At 44.1% G+C, this 19,517-nt stretch overlaps 2 protein-coding genes across 3 annotated transcripts in view; both read left to right on the top strand.

The window, feature by feature from the left end:
- LOC147114121 (gamma-aminobutyric acid receptor subunit gamma-2-like) overlaps positions 1–19,517 on the top strand; it is a 177,669-nt gene that overhangs the window by 148,452 nt on the left and 9,700 nt on the right. For both annotated transcript variants that reach the window (XM_085995739.1, XM_085995738.1), the window contains exons 9-10: positions 9,372–9,574; positions 10,559–10,582. In XM_085995739.1, coding sequence (XP_085851865.1) covers positions 9,372–9,574; positions 10,559–10,582 — 227 coding nt within the window. The remainder of the gene's footprint in view (positions 1–9,371; positions 9,575–10,558; positions 10,583–19,517) is intronic.
- On the top strand, positions 1,443–2,156 carry LOC147114122 (uncharacterized). The gene has a single exon (XM_085996099.1). It carries the CDS (start codon positions 1,443–1,445, stop codon positions 2,154–2,156), a length of 714 nt encoding a protein of 237 aa, XP_085852225.1.

Below are 19,517 nucleotides of genomic sequence, written 5' to 3' on the forward strand. Positions count from 1 at the left end.
CCCTAATTGCCCTTGAGAAGGGGGTGGTGTGCCACCTTCTTGAACTGCTGCAGTCTGTGTGGTGAAGGTACTCCCACTGTGCTGTTAGACAGGGAGTTGTAGGATTTTGACCCAGCGACGATGAAGGAATGGCGATATACCTCCAAGTCAGGATGGTGTGTGACTTGGAGGGGAACTTGAAGGTGGTGGTGTTCCCATGCACCTGCTGCCCTTGTCCTTCTACGTGGTAGCCGTCGCGGGTTTGGGAGGTGCTGCCGAAGAAGCCTTGATGAGTTGCTGCAGTGCATCTGGTAGATGGTACACACTGCAGCTACGGTACGCTGGTGGTGGAGGGAGTAAATGTTTAAAGTGATGGATGGGGTGCTAATTAAGCGGGCTGCTTTGTCCTGGATGGTTTTGAGCTTCTTGAGAGTTGTTGGAGCTGCACTCATCCAGGCAAGTGGAGAGTATTCCTTCACACTCCTGACATGTGCCTTGTCAGTGGTGGAAAGGCTTTGGGGAGTCAGGAGGTTAGACCCGGGCCACAGAATACCTAGCCTCTCACCTGCTCATGTTGCCACAGTATTTATCTGGCTGGTCCAGTTAATTTTCTGGTCAATAGTGATCCCCAGGATATTGATAATGGGGGATTTGGCCTTTGAATGTTAAGGGGCGGTGGTTAGACTCTTGTTGGAGGTAGTCATTGCCTGGCAATTGTGTGACGCAAATGTTATCTGCCACTTATCAGCCCAAGCCTGAATGTCATCCAGGTCTTACTGCATGCGGGCATGGACTGCTTCATTATTATGTGGTTATGAGGTTACAGATTGTGGTGGAATACAATTCTGCTGCTGCTGATGGCCCACAGCGCCTCATGGATGCCCAGTTTTGAGCTGCTAGATCTGTTCTGAATCTATCTCATTTAGCACGGTGGTAGTGCCACACAACACAAAGGAGGGTGTCCTCAGTGTGAAGACAGGACTTCGTCTCCACAATGACTGTGCGGTGGTCACTGCTACCAATGCTGTCACGGACAGATGCATCTGTGGTGGTAGATTGGTGAGGACGAGGTCAAGTAGGTTTTTCCCTCGTGCTAGTTCTCTCACCACTTGCCGCAGGCCCAGACTGGCAGCTATGTTCTTCAGGACTCAGCCAGCTCGGTCAGTAGTGGTGCTACTAAGCTACACTTGGTGATGGACATTGAAGTCCCCCACCCAGAGTACATTCTGTGCCCTTGCTACTCTCAGTGCTTCTTCCAAGTAGTGTTCAACACGGAGGAGTACTGATTCATCACCTGAGGGAGGGTAGTAGGTAGTAGTCAGCAGGATGTTTCCTTGCCCATGCTTGACATGAAGCCATGAGACCTCATGGGGTCCGGAGTCAATGTTGAGCACTTCCAGGGCCACTCCTTCCCGACTATACCACAGTGCCGCCACCCCTGGTGGGACAGGACATACCCAGGGATGGTGATGGAGAAGTTTGGGACATTGGGGCTATTCAACTATGTCAGCCACATCATCCAAACCTATTGCAAGACACTCCCTGACACACTTCCCTCTTTCTTGCAGGAGAAGGTGGCGCATAACACGAGGCAGCAGGAAAGAACTGGAGGAGGACAAGTGTGCCTGCACGTTCTAACACTCATGGAGGAGACAGTGCTGGCCATCATCGAAAGTGACATCACTGAGGCCATGGACACTGGCGGGGCTGAAGCGATCGATGATGAAGGTATCTGCATACCTAATCTTCCTTCTCTCATCCCACTTCTCCCTCATCGTGCAATATCTTCTGACTCACAAGCTCCAGATGGATTAAGCACACACTTCTTACTTTCTCCTCTCCCCTCACCACAACCCAACCCTTGTCTCTTTTTTATTTCAGATACCCAAGAACTGGAGCATTCCCAGTCAGTGGAAGAAGAGGAAGAAGACATTGAAGATGAAGAGGCACCATCACTCAATCTTACACTCGCAGCCAGCAGCTCAGATACAGACACTGTGTGTATTTTAGAGGCTAGGGTAGCAGAGGGATCTGCACATGGTGAGACACTGGGCACAAGTGCACAGGAGCCAGGGTGGGGGGAAAGAATCACGCAAGTGCCAGCTTGTCGTGCACTAGTTCTGCCTCAGAGGAGTCAGATGAGGACTTCAATGGGCCAGGCTATAGAAGAAGTCTGATGGGTATACATAACCAAATGCTTGGTGCACTGGAAAGCCTGCCTGAAAGCCTGCAGGCAATGTCAAGGAGCATGGAGGAGTCCAGCACCAACTTGACACAGAGCTTTGTGCAGACGTTGGACCCATCCTTTCCATCATGGAATGGGATGGTCACCTCCATCAGCACACTTATGTAATCCACCATGATGCAACGTCTGATGGCCAATGTCACAGCTTCCATTGCAGCACAAACCATTGCAGCACAAACAGCTTCCATCAAAGGTCTGAAGTCTTGTCCAAAATCCAGCACTGGATGAGTAAAAAATTCCTCCAATTAAATATCGGGAAGACCAAAGCCATTGTCTTCTGTTTATGCCACAAACTCCGTTCACTTTCCACTGATTCGATCTCTCCCCCTGGCAACTGTCTAAGGCTGACCAGGTCTGTTTGCAAACTTTGTGTCATACCTGATCACGAATTGAGCTTCCTACCTCATATCTTTTCTATCACTAAGACCACCCATTTCCACATTCATAACATCGCCCATCTCCGCCCTTGCCTCAACTTATCTGCTGCCAAAACCCTTATCCATGCTGTTTTGTTTTCTTTTTGGGTTCAATAAAGACTCATTTCTGAAAGAGAATGTAATCTAAAGTTTTGTTCAAGACTTTCTACAGCTTTTTACAGAACATACTATGCTGTGATGCAGCTAGAATGAAACAGAAAGTAAAACTCCTCTGGACTGCTTGTCTCTCACATGACCTCTGCTGGTCAGGCACAAGTAATCAAAAACACAGACAAATATGCTGTAAGGCATAAGTAATCAAACACAGACAAATATCATCACTATTTGCTGATATCATTACATCTCCCTTTCTTAAAACAAAAGTATTTTACTTTTAACTAACAACATTTAATGAACTTACATTATCATTATCATGATCAAGGTTTTTTACCCTTGCTTTGTGTGTTCACATGAAATATGTCAATACACTAGAACTTGAAGAAAGAATAAGATAACATTACTTCCTTCTTTAACAATAGTCCTTAAATTTGCTCAATGAGTCTCTCAGGAGGCTTCACGTGTCTTGAGGATTTTCTGATTGATTGTCCTTGAATCTGAGTTGTTGCCTCAGATGATTGGTTCTCAGCTGTGTGATCAGGTTGTTCACCAGTATCAGTCTCTTGACCTGCTGTGGCTGGTCCCATGAGAAGATCTCGACGATTTCTTCTCAGAACAGCACCCTCATCTGTCTGAATGGTGTATGATCTTGGTTGAACTTCACTCAGGACAGTTCCCTTCTGAGTCCATGTGTTTGTTTTGTCTTTCAACCTTACTTGGTCATCAGTGTGGAGTTCAGGAAGGTTTTGTGTTCCTCTGTCATAGTAGTACTTTTGCTTTTCTTTCTGTTGCTCTTTGAACTTCCTCACTTTCTCCCCCTCTTTTGTTTCCAGGAGGTTCTCCGGGATGGATAGGTTTGACCTTAGCCGACGTCCCATCAGGAGTTGGGCTGGTGACATACCACACTCGAGCGGCGTTGTGCGGTATACAAGCATGCTTTGGTAGAAGTCAGTTCCACTGTCTTTTGCCTTGTACATCAGTCTTTTCACTGTCTGGACCGATTTTTCCACTAGTCCATTGGACTGTGGATAGTGAGGACTTGACGCTGTGTGGACAAAGTCCCATTCTTTGGCAAAGTGTCAGAAATTTGCATTGTTAAACTGGGGTCTGTTGTCTGTGAAGACCTCGCTTGCCACGCCATGTCTGGAGAATATGGCTTTCATACTTCTTATCACAGCTTCTGCAGTGGTGGTGTACAGTCTACAAACCTTTGGATACAGGGAGTAATAGTCTGTGACGACAAGATAGTCCTTCCCTTGACATACGAATAGGTCAGCGCCTACCTTCTGGTAAGGTCTGTCTGGTGCAGGGTGTGGCTTTAGTGGTTCTACCGGATTGCTTGCTCGATATTTCAGGCATATTGTGCAGTTTGACACCTCATTTGTCACATCTTGGTTGATTCGTGGCCAGTACATCACCTCTCGTGCTCTTTTCTTACACTTTTCGATTCCCAGATGTCCTCCATGGATCTTTTTTAGCATCTCTCTTCTCAGACTCTTTGGGATAACTATTTTACTTCCTTTGTAGATGATGTCTTCGACCACTGATAGTTCCGCCCTGCAGTTCCAGTACTCTGCTATATCAGGTGAGCAGTCTTGCTTCATGTTGGGCCATCCATCCAAGATGCTTTTTCTCAGTCGTCTCATTGTTTCATCTTTGTTTGTCTCAGTCTTTATGAGCTCCATTTTTGCATCTGCTATGGGCAGTGCACTTGTGATCATGTCCACGTAGGCGTTCACTTTTTCATCCATTGTGGTGTTTGCGGGCTCACTTGGGTCAACAGCTCTGGACAACGTGTCTGCTGTATACATCAGCTTACCCGGTGTGTACGCAACATTCAGTTCATCATAGACTGTCTCGCTTTCACTTTCCACAACGAGGACTCTCTTTACCAGGTTCAGTCTCTCACAGGCTTTTAAACCTAGTATGGCTTGCACATCCTTTGGCACCACGATTAATGCTAGCGTGTGCTCTCTGTCCTTGTGTGTTACTTTGACAATGCATTTTCCTTTCACTGGTATATCAGTACCTGAGTATCCGGTCACTTTCACTTGTATTCCATGTAACTTTGGTCTGGGTCTAATTCTCTTAAAATCGGTCTCTGATATCACATTAACTTGTGCTCCAGTATCCAATTTAAATGGAATGTGTATGTCGTTCACTTTTAGTGTCAACATCCAGTCTCTTTCTTTTTTGTTTTCAGACACGACATCTACATTGAATTCCTCTATCTTGCTTTCATCTACTGTATGGACCTTGCTTTGTTGCGCTTGGTTCTTACAGCAACGGGCATAATGGTTGTTTCTGTTGCATCTATAGCATGTTTTACCATATGCTGGACACTTTCTTGGTGGATGCTGTGTACCGCATCGACTACATGATTTCCGATTGTCCCTTTCATTTTCTTTTGCTGGCCACGCCTCTTTTTTCACATTGGCGCTCTCTTTGTTAAATGGTTTGTATCCGTTCTTTCTCACTGCATCCACGTTGCAGCTACTGTCACTGAACAGCTCCTTTGCCTGCAACTTCACAGTCTCTGTAACCCTACACAGTGCTATGGCTGTTCCCAGGTCTAGATCTTGCTCTCTTAGCAGTCTTTCCCTTAGACCATTATCTCGAATACCACACACCAGTCTGTCTTTTATCAGCGAGTCTGTGAGTCCCCCAAATTCACACGATTTGCTCCGGTTTCTCAGTTCAGTCACATACTGATCAATAGTCTCGCCGATTTTCTGTACACATGTGAAAAATTTGTGCCTCTCAAAGGTCACGTTGCGTTTAGGTATGCAGTAGGCCTCAAACTGTTCCATTATTTTATCTAGCTTCATTTTGTCTCCATCAACAACAAATATGAAATTATTATATACCTCCAGCGCTGCATCACCCACGACATGTAAGAACACGGGCGATTTTTGTTTATCACTTTTCTCGTCAGCTCCGATTGCCGCTAAATACAACTCTAAACGTTGTTTGAACCTTCTCCAATTTTCAGCCACATTACCTGTTAATTGAAGCATCGCCGGTGGGTGTAAACCTTCCATTCTTTCACTTCGTTAGCTATTCTCTAATGGTAAGCAACGATGTTCTCTTCTGGCTTGCTAATATGCGGAGAGCTGATTTCGCTTACTTGCCACAACTGCTTTCACTGTCCCATCGAGTTACTAACTTCAGATTTTTTCTCTTTCAGCCACTTCTGACATCATGTTTCGTTTTCTTTTTGGGTTCAATAAAGACTCATTTCTGAAAGAGAATGTTGTTTAATCTAAAGTCTTGTTCAAGACTTTCTACAGCTTTTTACAGAACACACTATGCTGTGATGCAGCTAGAATGAAACAGAAAGTAAAACTCCTCTGGACTGCTTGTCTCTCACATGACCTCTGCTGGTCAGGCACAAGTAATCAAAAACACAGACAAATATGCTGTAAGGCATAAGTAATCAAACACAGACAAATATCATCACTATTTGCTGATATCATTACACATGCCTTCATCATCTCTACACTAGACTATTCCAATGCACACCTGGCTGGCTTCCCTCGTTCTACCCTCCATAATCTTGAGGTCATCCAAAACTCTGCTGCCCATGTCCCAACTCGCAGCAAGTCCTGCTTACCCATCTCCCCTGTGCTTGCTGACCTACATTGGCTCCCAGTTAAGCAATGCCTTGATTTTAAAATTCTCATCCTTGTTTTCAAATCCCTCCATGACCTCGTCCCTCCTTATCTCTGTAATCTCTTCCAGCCCTATAATCCCTTAGACCTCTGCGCTCCGCTTATTCTGGCCTTTTGAACATCCCTGATTTTAATTGCTCCTCCATTTGTGGTTGTGCATTCAGCTGCTCTGGAATTCCCTCCCTAAATGTCTCTGCCTCTCCACTTCTCTTTCCTCCTTTAAGACGTTCCTTAAAACCTATCTCTGCGACCAAACTTTTGGTCATCTGCCCGAACATCTCCTGTGGCTTGGTGTCCATTTTTTTTTGATAACACTCCTGTGAACCGCCTTGGGATGGTTTATTACATTAAAGGCACTATATGAATATAAGTTGTTGTTGTTGTCTGAGTGCTGAAGTGGAAGCTCAGACTGCTGCCATCATGGCTCTGGATACCACTGTTCAAAGGGGCTTCCAGGGCATCATACATACGAACATACATATGAATTAGAAGCAGGAGTAGGCCACTCGACCCCTTGAGTCTGCTCCGCCATTCAATAAGATCATGGCTGATCTGATTACTCCACATTTCCGCCTATCTCCGATAATCTTTCACCCCCTTGCTTATCAAGAATCTAGATCAGTAGGATTGCTGAGACACCGCCCCGGGAGAATTGTAGTGGTTCCATGTAGCACAAACATGCTTCCCTCTCTCAGGATGACAGTATTCCTGCTCCCACCCTTGCCATTCCACCAGTGGTCTTGCTATTGCCTGTCAACCAGCCAGCCCAGACTGCTGCAGCCCAGGCCAAGATAGTGCAGTCTGAAGCCAAGCCATCTACGCCCAGAGCTACTTGAGGTCATCCTCCAAGGTCATCTGCAGTCTCCTCAATTGGAGGTTAGCAGCGTTCCCCCACCCATGCTGCAGCCACTGGGGATGCACCTTGTAGAAGCACAAGGAGTGGCAAAGGCACACGAAAGACAGGCACTAAAGGAATGCACAGGGGTGATTCGTTTATTTTTGTATGCCTTTGCATTGGTGAATTTATAAATTTGAATTGGAATGTGCATTTTCTGGTGGTTTTTATTTTTGTGTTGTGGGAAAGAGTACAATGTGATGGTCAGTGATAGAGGAAAGGTAAGGCGTGTTGGACTGTTGGTGAATGGGGTGGTGTTGTTGAGGTTACTGATATCACTCATGAATTATTTGATTATGCAGAGCCTGGGCAGACAGGGGCTGTCTATGTTGTAGCCTCCCTTCTTCTTTGTGTTCCTCCACTTCCTGTTGCAGTTCCTTCTCCTCCTCATATTCCTGCTCCTCAGCTTCTCGCCTGATAGGTGGCGATAAGGGCTGTTCCCTCATAATGTCGAGGTTGTGCAGCATGCAGCATACTACTGCAAATCTTGATACCTGCTCAGCCGAGTATTGCAGGGCTCCTCCAGAGCATAGAGGACTGCCGCAGAAAGAAGGAATCGTGATTACTGCCAGCATAACGGGCATTGACCTGTATGATGCGCAGCCTGTGCTGACACATGAACTGCACATTGAGGGAGTGGAATCCCTTTCGGTTCATGTAAATGGCCGAGTTCACATGAGGCAGACACAAGACAATGTGCATGCAGTTGATGGCAGCCTGCACTCTCCCCGCCTGCTTGTCTCTGGCAAGAGGGAATGGGATGAAGCTGTCTCTTTGTGTATAGCGAGCCTCAGTGACCTTCCTTATGCAGCAGTTTACTGGAAACTGCGAGATGTTGCTTATATCTCCAGCAACAGCCTGGAAGGAGCCAAACACATAACAGTTCAGAGCCATGGTCACCTTGATAGCCACAGGCAATGCAGTCCTTGCCCTACTTCGAGGTTGCAGTTGTGGCTGCAGCAGTTGGCAGATTTCAATCGCAACCTCTTTTGTAAATTGAAGATGTCTCAATGATTGGTTCTCGCTGAAGTTGAGGTAAGAGAATTGCTCCCTAAAGACCCTCTGTGGGTATGGTTTCCTGCTGAGAGCACTTTTCCCCCCTCCTCCCTCTTCTAGCAGCTTGTCCTGCTCTGCACGACCTCTCTTCCTTCTCCCAGTTATCCTCAATTCAAAGAGGAAGACCTACCTGGCCATGCATGTCTGGAAGCAACTTGTTTCAGCGCAAGCTTTTAAATTAACAAAAAAGTACTTCAGCGCCAGCCAGACCACCCCCTGTGGACTATTCAAACTTTAGGCAAGTATTGGGAAGCTCCTTAAATGTGTGCAATTGCACCAGCAGCCAGAAGAAATAATTCAGCAACTAATCTGTAAGTAGTTCATGATCCCTTTAAATAGTGCTCCATGGGTATCCTTCATGCCGCGTGTTCAGCTGTGCGAGCTTAAGACAATGTGTAGGCTGGATTGTAGCGTTGCACACTGACATCATAATCTGCCTGCTCAGTTAGATGCATGCGCACAAACCCCTTTACCAAGATGGTGCCCAGCGCACTTCCCATCTGCGTGCGCATCTCAGACCCCATTTTTGAGCGCTAGGATGTTGCATAGCACCTGAAACATGTACGCTACACAGCCCAATTTCTCCCCCATATGTCTTAAGTAAGACACAATTGTTTTTTTTGAATATTACTTGTGTCACATCTGACCAACATCTACGACTCTTAGAGGACCTCATTTTGTGATATATTTTAAGGAGGGACCATTCTCTTACACAATAACAGCAGTGTTTCAATTTTAGATGTTTCATGAAATTGAAATTATTTGTTCGATGACATGTCTTTCTAAAAAATTTGCAGGGGTATATTTAAGGTCAGTAAAATTCCTTCGCTAAAGTGTCATTTGTTTAGAATTAATGTAAAATTAAGGCAAAGGCACAATGCAGAAATGTGTGGAACCTTTCATTCTCTATTGCTCTGGGGCAAATTACAGTTACAAATCATGAATAAGGGAGTTTGATCATATCTTTGTTCATGGTCTTACTTTCGTTACAGGCATCACAACCGTCCTGACTATGACCACACTGAGCACGATCGCTCGTAAATCTCTTCCCAAGGTTTCCTATGTGACCGCTATGGACCTCTTTGTGTCTGTCTGCTTTATCTTTGTGTTTGCTGCTCTGATTGAATATGGGACCTTGCACTATTTTGTTAGTAACAGAAAGCCCAGTAAAAACAAAGGCAAGAAGAAGAATCGAGTATGTACCTTATCATCGTAATATTATTAGACACAATTATTAATGTTTGAATTTACAAACATGATAAGAATATGCACGACTATAGGTGTTGGTATGAAAGCATTTCTTCAAAAACTTTGTCATGGCTTTTTACTGTAGCACTGATACCTTCAAAGATTTGTAATACTGCTTTTTATTTTTGACCATTTAAAGAAAAATAGATAGATGTGCACAAGTATGTTAATTTACAATCCCAAATAGCATACTTCTGGGAGGGGTATTTTCTTTGGGCATCAATATAGCACATTTTGTGCTTCATGAGCCTTTCTTTTTCCATTTAGAATGAAGATGCAGTCCATTTTACTAAATCTGTTCATTTGATTAAATGAACAGTTCATCCTTTTCTGAGGCATGTTAGTGATCTCACTTTGTATCACCATGACAAAATGCGAAGCATGCACTGTTCAAATGTGCTGCCATCACATTCTATTCTGCTTCATGCTTACATACCTACCAATCCTACTGTTAGACCTTAACCAGTGTTACAGTCTTTGATGTGAGATTTAACTGATCTGCCTGTTGGCTGATCATTGTAACCAGATAATGCTGTGTGAATCATACCAACATACTTTTTTTAATGCATTCTAACCAACTTTTACAGGGAACAATTTCTGTTTATTTATTATAACCAAAAATTAAAAAATAAAGGAAATTACTTATCCACTGTATGAATAATCAGATGCATTTTATGGAACTGTGCTTTTCAAAACCAAGCCTTCAATTCCAAATGCCCGCAATGTAGCCCATCAATGAATGCACCAGGTTATTCAAATTGGATCTAAGTTTTCTGTTCCACAATAAGTTTCTTTCTACTTGTTGATTCTTTTGAGTTGGGTCTGCACTTCCTACTACTGTAATTTAAGATTAAATTTGCATTATGTTCATAGTATGTCCCTTTAAGCTTTCATTAAATATTTTTATTCTGTTTTGTTTTGGAAAAAAAAGCTTCTTCGGATGTTTTCATCAAAGGTACTTTATGTTTATTTTTATAAATAAATATATTTATTTAATTTTAGAATGTATGCTTATTTCTATAATAGTGTTTATTGTTTGAATGTATGTCTTTCTTTTTTTGTCAGAGATATGGGCCGCGATTTTGCCGGTGCTCAGAGGGCGGGTACGGAGGCGGGTCCACTGTCAAAATCAAAATGATTGACAGCATGTTGGACACCCGCCCTGAACCCGCCTCTATGTGAGTTTCCTAAGTGTCGGGTCTGCCATCACTGAACAGACCCGACACCAAGTGGCGGGGGAGTCAATTAAGATGGTTAAATGCTAGTTAAGAAGTATTTGGCTAGCCTATTTTTATTTTGCCAACTTTTTCAAGAGGTTATCGCTGCTTGGGGATCATGTCAGGTAAGTAGGTCGGGTTCTCTATGACTCTCCATTGCTATGAATAGGTGACGGCTGCAAAAGTGGTATAAAAGCTGCCATTTCACAGCTGCTCACTTTCCAATGTCAGAAGCTTGCGCCTTCAGGATTTGGACGACACTTTTGAGCTGTATGCAGTTTGGAAGTGTTTGGAGTAAACTCTTTATCCACTGTCACCTCCTTGGGCAAGCTCTCTCACCATTGACAGATCGCTTCTGTCATCTCAACTTCAGCGGCCATCTATTCCAGCAACATTGGTGCCCTTGAAAAAATCTCACCTTGATCCTCAGAATCCCTCCACTATCAGTCCCAACACAAACATCACCAGGCACACCAACATCACCAGCAACACCAAACTTTTCCGCAATCACCTGATGCTGCACAGGACACAGGGCATCAGCGCCTGACCACATTGCTGCCCAGGATCCAGTGATGGCATCACCATGGACAGATTTACTTCACTTGATGCTGTACACCCTGGCTGCCACATGATGCACCAGGTTGACATCACCAGCACCATAAAGCATCCCTACAATGTCCAAGCCACTCCTTTCACACTCATCACCACTGGGGGTGGGGGCTGGGGGGGCGATGATATGTCTCACCATTCACTAGAACTCACTAAGACACTTCCAAAGGTGTGCACAGATCTGTCCAATATGGCAAAGTATTGAAAATAAAGATTTCAATGTTTGACAACACATTAACAGAAACTTTACATGAACATTGGCGAAAACACACAAGGGCCTACCCTTGTGTGTTGTTAGTTGGTATGATTGGACAAGGATGAGTGTGAGGGGTGGCTAGTGAGATGGGGAAGTGATAATGTGGATAGAGGGGGATGGGTGGAGGTGCAAGGTAAGTTGGTGTGAATAAGGATTTGCAGGAGTTCTGTAGGGAAGGCAGAGTGATGGGGATGTGATGAGTGGCACAGCAGAATGAGGCTGAGTGTGGCTTTGCAGTAACGTTTCATGATATACTGAGATCATTGAAACATTTGCACCACTGCAGCCTGGTCCTCCTGATGACATCCCTGCTTTTGTCCTCCTGTGCAATGTGCAATCAGGCTGTGTTGGTGTCCTGGGGAGGTCTCTTTCACCCACGGGAAGGGAAGAGAACTTTCCTGCGTGTTGTGACTCCCTCCATAAGCATATGGAGGGAGTCATGGGAGAGCCTGGGTGCAGCCGTGCATCTTTGTGCAGTGCTTGTCAGTGTTTGCAACACTTCAGTGCTGTAGAACACTGACAGCACAACTGTCAAAATGAATGTGGCCATGGTCCCTTTGAAGAAACCGGCTGATGACGCGCCATCAAATGACGTCAACGGATCCGCTTCCTTTTAATTGGACGGAAAACTCGCAGGGCGGACTTAACAAGCCCAATTTATGTAAAATCTTTTTCACAGAGCGGCTGGAGCCGGGTCCAGGACCCGGCAACGACTTCTCCCACCGCGATCCCACCTCGGCTGGCGAAATCGCGGCCATGGTCTATTTCTGTGAAAGCAGTCACCGATGAGTTGATGTTGCTAATATGACAAGGAAAATGCACCTTCGCCTTTGAGCAGGGGGTCAATATATTTGGAGGTTATTTGATTAGTTTTCCCTCTTTCTGCTAATGATGTGTCCTTAACTGTGCACCTTTAATAACTGACAGAACAGGACAGACTGCCCAAACCTTCTATTACCCATGCAACATGTTCACAAACCCAAGCAGAGCCATCTGGGAATGTCTGAACATGGAAGGTGCCACCTAAATGCAACTTTGTCCTTCTCCTGTATAATCCTGCATGTGTTTTTCATACCTCTCTGTGTATCTTTGTGGTTTGTTGTCTATCACTGCAGCTGACAGACCTTCTATTTCTCTTTACCACTTTCTCTCCCTCTCCCTGTGTGAATATAATATGTTATCTCTTGTGGTCATTGCAAAGCAATGCTACAAAGTTTTACTTAATGGTTGGCACTTTGAATGGTGGACAGGACTTCTGACCCACCAGTTAACATCACGTCGGAGTCCATATGACATCATCAGAGCCCTGTTTGAATGTATTCATGAGGCAACCATCTCTTTCCGACGGATGCATTTCCAACCTCACTCAGCTCCCGTGTCAAAATGGTGGTTGGCGAGTTTCTGGCGGGAATGTGCCGATAAGTTAATTTCCATGATTTTAACTGTTCATGCGACCTGTCCCCTCTGGACAGGTTGAGTTAAAATTGGGACTCCAGTTTCAGAGTTCTAACTTAATACTATTGAGATCATATAACAGCTCCCACCCATAGAAAGGAAATGATAAGAATGGTGCTACAATATACATCTGTATTCCTTAAGGCCACCCATTCCATATTCTTGCCACTAGTACATTATCTCTTGACGTCAAGTAGTCCCCATTATCTGAGAGTGATTGTTAATTCAGTCCGATAGCTAACTCTCAATTAAAATCAGCCACTTCTGGGTACCTAAATGTGCAATACAATTTTAAAAGTGCACACTCAGTGAACTGGAAAAAAAGCTGCACTTTGAAGAAGATATAAACTAGATATGGGAAAAAATGTCTTAGGCACAAATTGTGTACTGTTTCTCAATACTATGGGCAGAGAAGGAACAAAAAAATGAGCGAGCAGTTAAAGGTGTACACTGTACATACCAGTATCTGTGTGCATCCATGTGTGTTGTTATATGTGGGTTTAGGCTCATACGGAGTATAAGCACCAGCATGGAGTGGTTGGGCCGAATTCTGTTTTGGTGCTATAAATACTTTGTAAGAGATGGATTTGTAAAGTCAAAAACCAGACTCATAGTGAGAACAGCTGATACCAAAGCGCTTTATAGCCAATGAAGTACTTTTGAAGTGTAGTCACTGTTGTAATGTAGGAATAACTTGTAATAGCAGCAGCTTCAGACAAGACAGCTTGGTTTATCTTTTAACCTCCCGTTGAGCCTTTTATGCATCCCGCAGTTCAGCTGTGCACCAGGACTGGCACCAACACCCAGATATAACCATATCATTAATAACTAATAGCCAGTCTTTTAATTCTTTATGAATCAATGGAGAGGGATATTGGGAGTGGAAAGATGGGATGAAAAGTAAAAGAAATTACACTTCAGACAGGCTGCCTATAAAGGCAAAGGATCCGTGAAGGATGAGTAACAGATGGATTTTATGGGGGTAAATCCCAACCACCATTTGCTTTTTCATTGAAATAGCCCTGCTTGCATATCAATGCAATAATAATAGTAACAATAGAAAATGCTGGAAGCACTCAGCAGGCCAGGCAGCATCCGTGGAGAGAGAAACCGAGTTAATGTTTCAGGTCTGGGACCCTTCATCAGAACTGGAAAAGGCAATGGTAATAATAGTTCAGTAATGACGTAATGATGTTAATTCTGTAATTTTCACATAATTTTGCAATTGTTTGCATTCCGCCTTTAGCTGGTAGGTATGAGCAATTAAACTGGCCTAAGATCAAAATAATGAGCTTGAGAATCATTTTAAATTAAATAATTAGAATTATGTAAAACAGGAAGACATAACGACTACAGTTTGCAAGCCTGTCTCAGTACATTTCATTTCAAATTAAAATGTTCCCTGAAAATTGTCCCAAAGTGGAGCACCATAATAATAAAAATGAATCGAATATATTCTCCATGTTAAGCATGGTGAAAAGACTGTACTCCTTCAATTTTTGGAATGTTTTATTTTTAACAGATATAGTGAAATTATGAAGAAATCCTCGGGTTGATTTTCTGCCGAGTGCATTTCTACTGCCAATGAAATTTGGGCAGGCAAAAACAATTTGGATGGTTAGCCAGCTATTGAGTTTTGCCAACAAGCCAGTTTTTTGTTGTTGCTACAAACAGCCTTTGGAAAAATCACAGTATATATTCTAAATATTTACAGCCTTTTAAACATTAACAACATTTTTGTCCCTATATGCAGCCACTTACATTTAAGTGTCCATATCCTTTTGCATCTACCAGCAGCTCTTAAAGGGCTGCTGATGTGAAAATACCCACCCCTCCTCTGGTGAGCTCCTAGCTCTTAACATCAGGCCAAATGTGGGCTAGGAACTTGCCTGAAAGAATTTAAATATATAAAATGCTTTGACCGCAGGAAATCCCATGTCGTCATTAGTCAGGCAAAGTGGCAGGCATCACTTTTTGTGTCCCCGTTCAGTAAGCATGTGATAGAACAGACTAACATTTCCATTGTAATTTCACTTCATGTTAACAGTGGAACTTGAAGGACTAATCATTATATTCTTAAAGGAGCAAAGCTATTTGCATCAGAGATTACAATCCAATGCCTGCAATCATAAAGCGTATGGAATAGACTCATATCAAGACTGATTAATAAGTTAATTAGCTCTTTAATAAAGAAGCTGGGCAAATTATTATGAATTAGAATAAAGATTATAGAGATAAATATCACCATAGAGTTTCAGATGCCCTCTGACTCAATCCCATTCTAACCATAAGATTGGCATTTGTGGAATGCAGTGGATTAGGGTTGAATGTTGGTTCGAAAGCCTGGAATTTAATGCTTTCAGGATTCGGAGAGAATTGCCAGAATTTTGTCATTTGGGAAATCCTATCGGTGTTGTTTGCCTCAATCAGCAAATTAAATAAATTAGTGATGGTCCATCATGATACAAAAATAAAGAATTTGTCAGGAAGAGGACTCGGGGGAATATTTGCTTCCATTTATTAACTTAAAGACATTTTTAATTAAATTATTATAAACCAATAACAGCCATTTAAAGGATTTTTTTCTTTAACTTTATACACCTCAGTGGGCCGAATGACTTTTATCATTCCATAATTTCTAATGTTCGAAGGTAGTTAATCTCTCTTTGTACTCTGAATCATTTAATCACATCATTTAAATCATTCACTTCACAGAAACAATCAAGTTCACTATCTCAGTCTTTTAACTACCATTATGCCAAGATCTTGGATTTTGAGAGACATGACACGTTAACAAATCTCTATGATGCACCTCCTCTAGAGGCTATGGAAGGAGCAATTGATGATATCTTTGAATATAATGAGGTAGATTTTTGCTTTCACCGCCTGGATGGTAATCCGGTGGAACGGACCCCTCACCCTTTATGCAACCCATCCAATTTTCATTATAGATTTTCTTCTTGTTATAAATGTAGAGTAGATTTTTAAATTGCCGCATGGGCATAAAACTGGCATTGTGAATTGGCAGCCCACTATAGAAACCGAACGATTTTCATTTCCACAAAGGAAATCGTCCAGTTTCATGTAACAGGAGTCTGATCTTCAATGTCATTTTTAGCCTTGGTGGCTAATCAAAAATCTACCTGTATGTTTTTACTGAGATCACTCCATCTCTTTTGTGAGCAAGAGACAGGGGGGTTATTCTAGCCAAAGGGTGAAAACAGACACTAAGGGGTCGATTTTCAGTGTGCCGTGAGGCGGGCTTTTAGGCGTGCGGGGGGCTAAAACCCGAATTCGGTGGTCCCGACACCATCCCGCCCAAAACCCGCCTCCATGTAAGTTTCAGGGGAGGTGGGTACCTGCCCCGCACTGGGACCTGCTGACCCGAGGCGGGAAGGGATTAGTGCCAATTAACTGCCTGTTAACAGGTAGTTAACAGGCAGTTTTTAGCCTAATCCCTATTTTGAAGGTTGTCGTGTGGGATTCCCGACGGCTCCAAACCACGCCAGGTTAGAGGAGTCGGGCCGTCGGGTTGAAGGACTTGGAGGGGTCGAGATGTCGGTGTTCAGGTGAGTGATGGGTGCATGAGTGCAAAGGTAAGTGTGTTTGGTGTGTCTAAATTGTGTAAAGAAGTTTAAATTACCTGTACTTACCTTTTCAGCCTTCCTTCCTCTAGGATTCGGGAGTCCATCATTCAGCTGGCACAGAAAGCAGAATGGCTGCGATCTGTCAAAAGTGACAGCCTGCAGCTTTCAGTGCCGACGAGATTTCTAACTGAGTCTGTGTAGAAGGACTCAGGTTAGAAGTAAGACTCTCAGTGTTTGACAGCTTCAAACAGCTGTGAAACATTGATATTTCATCTGTCAACACATCTTGACAGAAGAAATTTCAGTCTGTGACGTCACCTGTTGCCGGTTGGCCCTTAATTGGCCTGCTGAGCCCGCTGGGCGGGCTCAACAAGGTCAATCAAGTGAAAATCGCGTGGATTGGCCGCATCTCGATCGAGGCGGGACTACAACCCGAAAGTTGTAGTCCCGCCTCCTTCCCGACTTCTGAATGAAAATCCAGCCCTAAATGAGTCCTGTGCTAATAAGACACACCTGTTTGAAAGTCTGGATTTAGCACACAATTTTGGTCCTAACTGCTGATTACCATAATTTGAACTTGCCTGGAAGTGCGAAACCAGACATCTGCAAGTTTAGCACTCAAGTGCTGATTAGACACGATTTTTGTGGAGCGGTATATGTGGGCTCCTCGCACTCATTTCCACTGAAGGTGTGGAGTGCTCTGGCTGGCATACAGCGGCACATTGCAGGATGGCTCAGGGACTGAGGGAGAGGGTGCACAGGTTCTCAGACACAGCACTGGAGATCCTGGTGGAGGAGGTCCAGAGGAGGAGGGATGTCCTGTACCTGCAGTGGGGGAAGGACGCCACTTTGCCCTCCTCGCCCTCCTGTCCCTCTCTCCTGCAGCAGCTGGTGCTGCTCTGCCTAGCCTCAAGTCCTCCTCCCAATCCTCATCCAGACCAAGGGGGACATCTAGCAAGATGCCCATAACCAAGCACGCCCTATAAGGGAAAAAAAGAAAGACTTGCATTTATATAGCGCCTTTCACGACCACCGGACGTCTCAATGCGCTTTATAGCTAATGAAGTGCTTTTTGAAGTGGAGTCACTGTTGTAATGTGGGAAACACGGCAGCCAATTTGTGCACAGCAAGGTCCCACAAACAGCAATGTGATAATGACCAGATAATCTGTTTTTGTTATGTTGGTTGAGGGATAAATATTGGCCAGGACACCAGGGATAACTCCCCTGCTCTTCTTCGAAATACGCCATGCGATCTTTTATGTCCACCTGAGAGGGCAGACGGGGCTTCGGTTTAACGTCTCATCCGAAAGATGGCACCGCCGACAGTAAGGTGGAGTAGCACTCTTTTTAGGTGAAGTCCTCAGAGAATTTCCGAAATAAATGTTGCTAGAGAGTTGGTGAAGTCATGACAAAGAGTCCCAGAAAGTCTCCCAATGTGTTTAAGAGGTCCTCTTCACAGCTGCAGCAGCAAGTGAACATGAAAAGGTGATTATCCCTTTAAGTAGCGCTTGAAATTGACATCAACGCCGTATTTACTCACAAACAACTGGCCGCTGTTAGAAGAGGGCATTAGGACAAGCCTTAGCCACCAAAATGCTGTGCAGCCTCTTTAGTGAGCGCTAGCAGGCATTTTAAGTGGCAATCAGCCCCTTAACAAGCCTCCCGGCTGCCATTCATAGTGCAAGCGTCAACTCCTTTACAAAGATGGCGCCTTGTGCTAAATGCAAGCTAAACTGTCGCTTCAGCTCAAGGCTCCATCTTGGCCTCCTTGGAGGATCTTTAGCACCTGAACACTCTGCTGAAAATTGCCCACAGGCAGTTGAAGTTACTTACTACATTCTGACTAGAAAAACAAAAAAAAAGCTAGAGGCCAATAATCAGAAGTGAATATTAAGATTTTGGATGTTTAGTGTCTTGAATGGATTCTGTGTTAGATAAAGGTATTTGGGCAGATTTTATCTGTTAGGATCTTTGATCTTAAGAATTGGTCACAAATATCAAAGGATGTATGAACACATTTCTTCTAAACAGTCCCATGACAGTTATTCTTTGTGAAGTTTAGAGAACCTTACACAACAGACTTGTGATTGCCACAGTTTAGCAGCTTAACAAGTAGGAAATAAACCTCTTGACCTGCTATAAAAATTGAACTCATCACTAATTCAAAATGGGCTGATTGGAAACTTCAGAGCCATATTACAACATCTACTAGAAAGTCATATTTTATTGACAAAAAACTCTTGGGGGGGGGGGGAAATTCAGTTGTTTGCGCCTCCCGTTAGCGCCTTAAGAGGGCGCTAATGGGGTGCAAAGCAACTAGCGCCCGGGCGCGGCGATGTTTGCGCCGCTCGCGAAATTAACTAGACATTTTGCGGCGGCGCTAAACACTACCACCACGATCTCCTGCGCCGGCAGATTGTGACGTCAGTCGAGTGCGCAACGCCCCGTTAGCACCCCGGACCGGATATTGAGTGGCGCCCCCCTGCCCTACCGCCTGCCGCTAGCAACGACAGGTTGAGGGGAGCGTTATGCTGTCAGAAAGGGACTAGGGGAGCGCTATTTAAAGGCGACCGCTTCCTGCCTTTTTTTGTCAGTGACATTTTTGCAACACGCATTCTGAGAGAGAGAGAGAGAGAGACTTCTGGAGAGATTCAACACTGTGTGAAGGAGTTTTGAGTACTGAGCAGCACTTTGCAGGTTTATTTTGATTTGCCCTTCCTTGCTTCGCCAGCGCTCTGAGGTAGCGCCTTGCTCCTCAGCCTTT

Source organism: Somniosus microcephalus, chromosome 8 (genome assembly GCF_052327205.1).
Source record: "Somniosus microcephalus isolate GS21.2 chromosome 8, FLI_Smic_1.0, whole genome shotgun sequence".
Taxonomy (NCBI): domain Eukaryota; kingdom Metazoa; phylum Chordata; class Chondrichthyes; order Squaliformes; family Somniosidae; genus Somniosus; species Somniosus microcephalus.